General features: G+C 40.8%; 1 protein-coding gene across 1 annotated transcript in view; it reads left to right on the top strand.

The window, feature by feature from the left end:
- The window catches only part of LOC123242097 (phospholemman-like), a 236,045-nt gene extending 227,179 nt beyond the window's left edge, over positions 1 to 8,866 (top strand). Inside the window, exons 7-11 of the mRNA XM_044669604.1 lie at positions 411 to 449; positions 771 to 845; positions 2,890 to 2,926; positions 3,230 to 3,260; positions 8,647 to 8,866. Of these exons, the coding sequence (XP_044525539.1) occupies positions 411 to 449; positions 771 to 845; positions 2,890 to 2,926; positions 3,230 to 3,254 (176 nt within the window). The 3' untranslated portion in view covers positions 3,255 to 3,260; positions 8,647 to 8,866. The remainder of the gene's footprint in view (positions 1 to 410; positions 450 to 770; positions 846 to 2,889; positions 2,927 to 3,229; positions 3,261 to 8,646) is intronic.
- Positions 8,867 to 10,701: the final 1,835 nt, after the last annotated feature.

Below are 10,701 nucleotides of genomic sequence, written 5' to 3'. Positions count from 1 at the left end.
TTTCTTTCTTTCTTTCTTTCTTTCTTTCTTTCTTTCTTTCTTTCTTTCTTTCTTTCTTTCTTTCTTTCTTTCTTTCTTTCTTTCTTTCTTTCTCCCTTACCTTCCATCTTGGAGTCAATACTGTGTATAGCTCCAAGGCAGAAGAGTGGTAAGGGTAGGCAATGGGGGTCAAGTGACTTGCCCAGGGTTACACAGCTGGGAAGTGTCTGAGGCCACATTTTAACCTAGGACCTCCCGTCTCTAGGTCTGGCTCTCAATCCACTGAGCTACTCAGCTGCCCCCTGGTAGACTTTCTTAACTTGAGTAATTACCAGTTTCCCATTGCCCATGGCATACCCACGGTTCCAAGAAGAGAAGGCCTACGAACTCTTTTTTAAGTTGTTCATACTTATCTTTTTCTCCTCAATCAGGTGGTGGTCCCAAGGGGGATGAGGACAGATTCCATTATGGTAAGCCTGGCACTCTCCACGGTAGCACTTTTCCTCCATGCAGCCTGGGTCTCTCCTAGATGGATGCCCGAATTACCCTACCTACCCCCATATTATTCCTCCCTTATTCAAAGGAGTGCTTCAGTAGTAAATGGAGAGGTGGCTGACTGCCATTGCCTCCTGGCACAGTGTAAGAGGATCTGGTTTGCCAGACTCCTCTCCTGTGGTGGTGGTAGGGGGTTCCATTTACCTTTCTTTTAGCCGTCCAGTTCCCCACTCAATCTACCCTAAGGTTTAATCACCTCCCTTCAGGCCACTCACCTTCTTTTTCCCCTCTCCAAGACTATGCCACTGTCCGAAACGGAGGCCTGATTTTCGCTGGCTTGGCATTCATTGTGGGACTGATGATCATCCTGGGTAAGTGAGGTTTGGCCATATCGGGGCAGGGGAGATTCTCCAGAGCTGTTCCAGCTTTCGCTGCTACTAAGCCCCCATTTTGGTTTCGCCCCCCTGAGTCTGGAGAGAAAGGAAGGAGTCAGATGGAGCTGGGTAGAAATGATTAAATGACTCGTGGCAGAAGTTGTAAGATGGCTCCTTGAGAGAGGTGGTCTTACAGAGCGTGGATCCAACCAGGTTCTCTGATGCCAAATTCCGTAGCGTTTGTGTAGCACCATATGGTTTCTCTCTTTTACTTCCATTTTCCACACCATATTTTCATCTACATTATTTCTCCCTCTGGCTCACTGGACTCCTTCTCATCCGTCAAAGTCCTGCTTAATCCCTACTTCCTCTGCGAGGCTTTCCCTTACAATATGACCCCAAAGAGCCCTCGCCTTCCCTGAGCTCCCGCAGGTTTCATAGTCGATAGAGCATAACATTTCACCATCCTTCCATTGTCTCATACCATTTTATCCTGTCTCCTTAGACTCTGAACTCCTTAAGGCAGGCGCTATGTCACATGCATTTACATCTAGTACAGAGCAGGGCAACTTGTATAGTCCTAGGAGCTAGAGCTGGGAAGAGATGGCTGAGGGAAAATCTCATCCAACCCAACCATTATACATATAGCAATAGTGTAGGATCGTGTCAGAACAGCTAGGTGGTACAGTGAATAGAGTGCTGGCTCTAGAACCAGGAAGATCTGAGTTCAAATGTAGCCTCAGACACTTTCTAGCTGTATTTCCTCGGGCAAGTCACTTAACCCTGTTTGCCTCAATTTCCTCATCTGTAAAAGGAGCAGGAGAAGGAAATGGCAAAGCATTTTAGTATCTTTGCCAAGAAACCTTAAAAAGGGTCATGAAGAAACAGACACCTCTGAAACAACTGAACAACAAAACAAGGGTCAGGAAGAGAAAAAATATTTATGTAAGTGCCTATTATATGTCAGACATTGTGTTAAGCACTTTTTTTTTTTCTGCTTAGGATCAGTACTATGTATTGATCCTTCCAAGACAGAAGAGTGATAAGGGGCTAGGTAAAGGGAGCTAATTGACTTGCCCAGGATCACACAGCTAGGAAGTGCTAAGTACTTTTTATAAACATTACCTCATTTAACCCTCATAACAACCCTAGGAGGTAGGTGCTGTAATTATCCCTATTTTGCAGTTGAAGAAATGAAGGCAGACAGAAGTTAAGTGACTTGCCCAGGGTCACAGAGTGAGTAAGTATCTGAGGCTAGATTTGAACTTAGGTCTTCCTGACTCTGGACCCCATGCTCTATTCACTGGGCCACCAACTGCTTCTGGGAAAGAAGATTATTCTCTCTATATCTTGGTCACCAAGGTTTAACTACTGCACAGCCTTGCCTGACCTTGGCTTTTCAAAGCCACCTTCAAGTTTGGCCCCCGTCCCCTTTATTCACTCCTATTTTGACTGTAGTTTCTGCCTTTCTTTTCTCTCAGGATAGAAAAGCTATTTGTCAGTCATAGTCTGACCCAAGGCCTATTATGGAATGAGGGAAATTCCTGAGGCAAATAAATGAAGGAATGATGAGCAATTTCTTGCCCTCCAGAAGGCATTAGCCTTCCACTTCATTTCATATAAATGAAGAATCTGAGGCCCAGAGAAGGGAAATGTCTCACCCAAGATCATAAAACTAAGGTTAAGATTTGAACCCAGGTCCTGAGACTCAAAATTCAGTGTGTTTTTCCACTGTGCCACACATTAGTTCCATGACAGTTAGTGATTATTGAGGATCCTGAGGGAGGCAAAGTCTGCATCAAATATGAGGTGAGAAATGATGAGAAAGATAGATAATTAATAGACGAGTAGATAGATAGGTAGATGAGCGATAGACAGATAGATGATAAGTAGATGAGTGAGATAGGCAAGAAGATAGAGAGTAGATCAACAGAAAGACAGATAAACAGATTTATAGAGAGATGAGAGAGAAGGAAAGGGGAGTAGATTTTTCTTGAGGACAGAAGTTAATGAAAATAAATTTTCTTGTCTGTTTTCAAAGGCAAAAGACTTCGTTGTGGGGGCAAGAAGAAACGTCGGTGAGTTACTGGACATATTGGAGTGGGGGGAAGGGGAGAGGAAGGAGTGCCCAGAGGACCCTCCAGACTTGCAGAATCTTAGAATCAGAACTGTATAGCTGTACAGGAGCTTACATATAATCTCATCCAAATTCCTTATTTTACAGATAAGGAAACTAAGATTTTGCCCCTAAGGATGGAGAGCGAAATCTCCCAGGCTTATGCCACTTTCCAAATGGCATGGTCCTCCCTTTCTCTCTTCTCTCTTCTCCCTTCTACTCCTTAGGACTCAAAAAGGATTTTTCTTTCTTCTCTTCTCCATAGGCAAATCAATGAAGATGAACTTTAAGTACAGGTATGTGCCAGGAGGACTGAGTTTGAGGGTGGGACATGTGGTGGGAATACGAGAGTTGTCTTCTACATCCATAAAGAACCAAACAAGAGAAGAAGCAGAAAAGTTTTCAGCTGGACTCCAAAATGGTCAGAGTGATTGATTAATCAATTACTCAGGCTTTTAAGTATCTATTATGTGCCCGTTCCTGGGCTAAAATCCTTGTGACCCCTGGACCAAAGCCCACTGGCATAGGACTCTCAACTTATTGGTGGAGATGAATCTTTCATCTCCACCAATAAGGAGATAAAGTATTCATCTCCATCAAATAAGGAGAGAGAGTCCCATACCCATGAAGATGAAGTCATGTCCACCATTAAGAAGAAAGTCCCATGCCAATGCAGATGAAGCCATGTCCACCAATGAGGACAGAGTGCCATACTAATGTGCTTTGGGACAAGAGCTACATCCTAGACTGGGCAGAAAGGAAAGCTACAGGAGCTTCTGGGAGCTCTCTGAGAAGAAAGAATTCCCTCATATGTTCCCTGCTGCTACCCTTGTCCAGGACTTCATTATCACTTCTAACTGGTCTTTTTGCCTCCAATTTTTTTCTTGGTTGTCAAATGAATGGACTATGATAACAATAATTATATTATTTATATGATTGATAATCATTATTCACATAAATTTAAAGTTTACAAACTTACACATTTAAGACTTACAAAGCGCTTCTTGGGTGAAGGAGAAAGTGTTGGCCCTGGCACTGAGATACCTCGATTAGAATACCACCTCAGATACTTAGCATGTGATCATGGGCTAGTCACTTTTATTTCTTTGAACTTCAATATCCTCATCTATAAAATGGGCATAGAAATGTTTGGACTATCTAATTCACAGAATTTGTTCTAAGGAAAGAGCTGCATAATCAGTTATTGTAAACAAGAACTCCGTGAAGTTCATAGTAAAAGTAATTTTGTCCCCATTTTACAAATGAAGAGACTATGGCTCAGAGAGGTCCTTTGCTAAGGACCACACAGCTTGTAAGGATCAAAAAAACAGACCTACTTCAGACCTAAGCCTACACAGTTCAGAACAGAGATGTTATCCTGGGTTAAGTGTCCTAGGATGTTTGAGAGAAGAACTAATTAAAAGAAGTGTTGCAACATTCAAAAAATAACCAACACCTGATTTAAATGTCTTCACTAAGAATAACAGTTCATATTCATCTAGTGCTCTACAAAGAGTTTCCTTCACTTCAGTCATGTGAGATAGGCAGGACAAGTATTATTATCCATAATTTTACAGATGAGGAAACTAAGGCACCTGGAGGTTTAAATGATGAAATCAGTCATTCATTGGTGGGTAATTGGAGTCAAGGCTTGAAACTGGGACTCCTCACTCAGAGCTGCTGAGATTTGTTCTCTTTATTCAATAAATAGCTCTTAGGTAGCTAGCTGGATGCTAATAGTGTGTTAGGGGAAAAGGCAGGGAAGAATAATTTATTAATCATCTCCTATGTGCGGGCATTGTTCTAAGCACTTTACAAATATTAGCCCACTTGATCCTCAAAATAATTCTGCAAGGTAGTTGCTGTTATTATTTCAATTTAACACTTAAGTAAACTGAGGCAGCCAGAAGTTAAATGACTTTCCCAGGGTCACAGTTCAGAAGTATCTGAATCTGGATTTGAACTCAGGTCTTCCTGACTCTAGACCTACTGCTCTATTCCCTGAGTCCCTTACCTACTAGGTATGGGGGAGCTATGAAGGTAAATAAGTCACAGTCTCTGCTCCTCAAGGAGTTTATTAAGGGAAATAAGATAATCATAACCAAATAACCACAATTCAAAGTATAATGTGATAAGAATATCTGAGAGGTATACACAAGACTCCCTCCCTTTCCCATATATGTATATGTATAGTTGTCTACTAATTGACTGGAAAATCAATTGAGCATTCTATGTGTCTATTTATCTATTTCTCGCTCATCTATCTGCTTATATATCTACATATTTATCTATCCCTCTTTATCTACCCATCTACCCACCTACCCACCCATCTGTCTGTCTGTCTGTCTATCCATCTATCTATCTATCTATCTATCTATCTATCTATCTATCTATCTGTCTGTCTGTCTGCCTATCTGTCTATCCATCCATTATTCTCTCTCTCTCTCTCTCTCTCTCTATCTATCTATCTATCTATCTATCTATCTATCTATCTGACTGTCTGTCCGTCTGTCCGTCTATCTATCTATCTATCTATCTATCTATCTATCTATCTATCTATCTGTCTGTCTGCCTATTTGTCTATCCATCCATTATTCTCTCTCTCTCTCTCTCTCTCTCTATCTATCTATCTGACTGTCTGTCCGTCTGTCTGTCTATCCATCCATTATTCTCTCTCTCTCTCTCTCTCTATCTGTCTGCCTATCTGTCTATCCATCCATTATTCTCTCTCTCTCTCTCTCTCTCTCTCTCTCTCTCTCTCTCTCTCTCTATCTATCTATCTATCTATCTGACTGTCTGTCCGTCTGTCCGTCTATCCATCTATCTATCTATCTATCTATCTATCTATCTATCTATCTATCTATCTATCAATTCATCTATCTATCTGTCTGTCTATCTATCTATCCATTCATCTATCTATCTGTCTGTCTATCTCTCTCTCTCTATCTATCTATCTGTCTGTCTGCTTGTCTGCCTGCCCATCTATCTATCTACCTATATCTATCTATCTATACATCTACCTATATCTATCTATCTATACATCTACCTATCTATCTCTATCTATCTATCTATCTATCTATCTATCTATCTATCTATCTATCTATCTATCTATCTATCTATCCATCTAGCTATCTAGCTACCTATCTCTATCTTTCTGTCTATTTATCTGTCTATCTCTGTCTGTCTGTCTGTCCATCATCTTATCTATCATCCATCTATCTATATACATATATGCATCCCTATCTACCTACTTACCTATCTGTCTGTCTGTGTGTCTACATATTTCTCTATATGTATCTATGTGTCTCTTTATCCACATATGTGTCTCTTTATGCATATGCATACACGCGACCATCAGTAAGGTCTTCCTCTGATGTGATCTCCTAGCCTGAGGCTGACCCTGAGATCTTTCAAGGCTCTCCCAATGGGGCACAATCTCTGACATGTCCTATTGAACTGCAGAAGCTTCACCTACATGGCTCAGGGATTAAAAGGCTCAGCCGCAGAGGCCTGGCTCCCAGGTGATCGCTGTTTTTTGGCCACAGCAACTCAAGAAGCTCTGCAGGTCGTAAAGCATCGAGGGCTGGAGCTTGTATCAGAGCAGATCCTTAAAGCATGTAGGTAGACACAAATGCATATGTGCGTGTGCCTGCGTGTACCTACAATGCCTACCTCGTTCAGTCATTCATTTGTGTCTCACTCTTCATGGTCTCGTGGATCGTGCTGTCTATGGCGCTTTCTTGGCAAACGATACTGGAGTGGTTTGACGTTTCCTGTTCCAGTAGATTTAGGCAAACAGATTGAGTGACTTTCTCAGGGTCACACAGCTAGGATGAGTCTGAAGCTTTGGGGATGTCTGAAGATTCAAATTCAGGTGCTCCTGACTCCAGGCCCACTGCACTATCCACTGATCCACCTAGCTGCTTAGAAATGTACTGTTTCTATATTTTGTATTAATACCTACCCCAAGACTTCCTTACTAATTAAAAAGATCATTCCCTCAATTCTCTTAAAGCTCTTTGGCCACATCTCTTCTTTGTCCTTCCTTCCCCATTTCTGATTTTGTATAACCTTTTTTTGCTTACTTGTATATTTTCTGCCATACTATAAGCCCCTTGAGGGCAGGCTCTTTGACTTTCAACTTCATATCTTTCTTGGCATCTAGCATAGGTATATGTACTAGTTCAATGACAATATATGTGATAATTCAATATTTGTTGAATTGAATAAAACTGAACAATAACCTGAAAATAGCTCTGCTGGGGCTTGGTGGGTGGCTGAGGTCAGGCATAAGCAATGAGGTTGGTAATGCCAAGAATGCTAAGTGATAGCATCTCCAAGTAATAAGACCACAGTCCTTGGGGTCCAATAAAAGATGTCCTGTCTTCTCTATCCATTAGATTTTTTAAACCTTTACCTTCCATTTTGGAATCAATACTAAGTATCAGTTCCAAGCAGAAGAGCAGTAAGGGCTAGGCAATGAGAGTTAAGTGACTTGCACAGGGTCACATAGCTAGGAAGTGTCCGTGGTCAGATTTGAACCCAGGACTTCTATCTCTGGGCCTGGATCTCAATCCACTGAGCCAGCTAACTGCTCACCCCATTCACTATTAGTTTTAAGTGTGATTATGACAACGAGTAAATTGAATGTAATAACCTCAGTACTGATTACACAAAGTACATCTCTGAGGCATTTTTATTTTATCAAAGCCCTGTCATGTACATTATGTGTCATTTAATAATAATTCACATTTCTATAAATCTGCAAGGTTGGAAAGCCATTTGCCTCATGAAACAACCCTGATAGATTCTGAGAGGTCAACTTCCCTATACTCATAAAACAGAGTATTTAAGGTGGGATTCAAGCAGAGCTTCCTCACAGTGTTCCTGTATAGTGGGCATTATTAATCCTCCTTTTACAGATAAAGAAACTGAGACATAGAGAAGTTAAATGACTTATCTAAGGTCTCAAATATATTTAATGGCAAAATTGACATCTCTAACTCAGTGATGTCTCCACAGTGTTTCAGAGCATTCTGATTCTTAAGGGAAATTGGATTCCCTTCAGAAGGGTTCTGAGGGGGGTAAATAGGTGACTCAGTGGAGAGAGCCAGGCTTGAAGATGGGAATTCAAATTCAGCTTCACTTTCTAGCTATGACCTTGGGCAAGTCACTTAACCCCCATTGCCTCGCCCTTACCACTCTTCTGCCTAGGAACCAATACTTAGTATTGATTCTAAGATGGAAGGTAAGGGTTTGTTTTAAAAAAAAAAAAAGGTTTTAAGGCACTATAAGTAGATGAGCTGAATAATAATAATTTGCATTTATTAAAGTCCATTGAAGCTTCCAACTGCTTTCCACACAACAACTCTGTGAGGTAAGTAATGTATTATTCCCATTTCACATGTGAGAAAAATTGAGATTCAGAGAAGTGAATTTTCCGATGGTTTGTAAGGTCTGGGCCAGCATTTGAATCCAAGTCTTAAGATTCCAAGGTTAGTGCCTTAAGGCATAAAATAAGAGATTTTGGGACCCTACTATACTCCACCCTGACCCCTAATTCCATAATCTACTGGGTAGAGTTTTCTGGGGAAGTTATTTCTTGAGGCCTCCAGACAGGAGAGCTACTCTCCTAGGGACCTCTGAGAAATTATACTATACATTCTGTCTTTCTTCTTTCAGAGCCAATCACATCCATCCCTGCAAGATCTGCGATATGTTTCCCCTGACAAGGATGAGTTGTGCCTATTTTGGAGACTCCTTCAGTGCCTGCTGTCATTTATGCCTTTGTTACTGGAACTCTCCCCCAAGGCCAAGGCTTTTGGCTTTGTGGTCTGTATCACTGGTCCCCCTGCCTCCCTAGGCCTCTGCACTAATAATAAAGCTGGCTTGTGAGAGGGCACCTTCCTTGTGCTGTTCTGAACTGGGGTAAAGGGATTATAGTACATAGGATCATGACACCTAGAGCAGGGGTTCTTTGTCTGGGGTCTGCTTTTCTTTAAAAAACATTTTGAGGGGGCAGCTAGGTAAATAAAGAAATATTTTGAGAGGCTCAGTGGATTGAGAGCCAGGCCTAGAAACAGGAAGGCCTGGGTTCAAAGCTAACCTCAGGCATGTCCTAACTGTGTGACCTTGGGCAAGTCATTTGATCCCAGTTGCCTACCCTTTAATGCTCTTCTGCCTTGGAACTAATACTTAGTATCAATTCTGAGACAGAAGGGAAGAAAGAAAAGAAAGGAAAAAAAGTAAGGAAGAAAGAAAGAAAGAAAGAAAGAAAGAAAGAAAGAAAGAAAGAAAGAAAGAAAGAAAGAAAGAAAGAAAGAAAGAAAGAAGGAAGGAAGGAGGGAAGGAAGGAGGGAGGAAAGGAAGGAGGGAGGAAAGGAAGGAGGGAGGAAAGGAAGGAGGGAGGAAAGGAAGGAAGGAAGGAAAGAGAAAGCAATAAAGCAAGTAGGCAAGAAAAAGAAAGCAATCAAGCAATCAAGCAAGAAAGAAAACAGGAAAACAAACAAGCAAGAAAGAAAGAACACGCAGGTGGGGAAGGATATAGGTTCCATTAAATTTAATTCACCCCAACAAATCTTTACTTGTTATTTTTCTAAACCTTTATGTAGTGCCTAAATGTGGTCAATAGGTTTTGACCTATCTGGACAAGAAAAACCTAGTGGATAAAGAATGCCTGTTGGTCAAACTATAATATGCAATTGGATGGTTAGGTTTAAAAAGAAAAAAAAAAAGAATGTTAAGAGGTCTGGAGACCAAAAAGCTTGTTCTAAGAGACCTATAGCACCAGTTTAAAAAGCAGTATTCACATATCTGTCATAGTAGCCACCACCAACAGCACTCTACCTAGCCTGAACATCCTAACCTTTGGCTTCTGTCATAACCAGGTTATTTCCTCCTAGCTTTCCTGATCTTCTAAAGAGTAAAAGCTTTTACCTAACTCAACTTGTTATTGTTTAGTCATTTTTTAAGTAGCATACAACTCTTTGTAACTCCATTTTGCTGTTTCTTAGCAAAAATACTGGAATACTTTTGCCATTTCTTTCTCAAGTTCATTTTACAGATGAAGAAACTGAGGCAAACAGGGTTAAATGACTTGCCTAGGTCACACAGGAAAGTAGCTGAGCCCAGACTTGAACTCAGGAAAATGAGTCTTCCTTTTTCCACTGTGCCACATAGCTGCCCATCTAACTTGACAGGGTAGAGTTAAAATAGCAATAACCACAACAATGAACTAAAGTTTTTCCAATTAAGTAAAGAAATAAATAATGAACAAATCAAAAAAGAATAGATGTGTAAATTGACAAGTCTATAAAAATTTAGATCATGAGATCCCACTTCTACAATATACTACCAATATGACATTGGTAGAATTATTTAAACTCTCTGGGCACCAGTTTCTTTGTCTGTAAACTAAGGGGGTTGATCATTCTAGAGGACATATGGTGAAACATACTGCCCGTCTTATGATAGAAATTTCATAGAAGCATCTAGGTGACTCTGTGGATAAAATGTCAGGCTTGAAGTTGGGAGGACTGGGGTTTATATCTGGCCCTTAGACACCTTCTAGCTACATGCCCCTGGGCAAGTCACTTAATACTACTTGCCTAGGCCTTGCCACTCTTCTGGTTTAGAACTGATACTAAGAGAGTAGGCAAGGAGAAAGAAAGAAAGAAAAAGAAAGAAAGAAAGAAAGAAAGAAAGAAAGAAAGAAAGAAAGAAAGAAAGAAAGAAAGA

The sequence above is a fragment of the Gracilinanus agilis genome, chromosome 3 (assembly GCF_016433145.1).
Source record: "Gracilinanus agilis isolate LMUSP501 chromosome 3, AgileGrace, whole genome shotgun sequence".
NCBI lineage: Eukaryota > Metazoa > Chordata > Mammalia > Didelphimorphia > Didelphidae > Gracilinanus > Gracilinanus agilis.
Note: the sequence above shows the minus strand (reverse complement) of the source record. Positions and strands in the feature narration are given on the sequence as shown.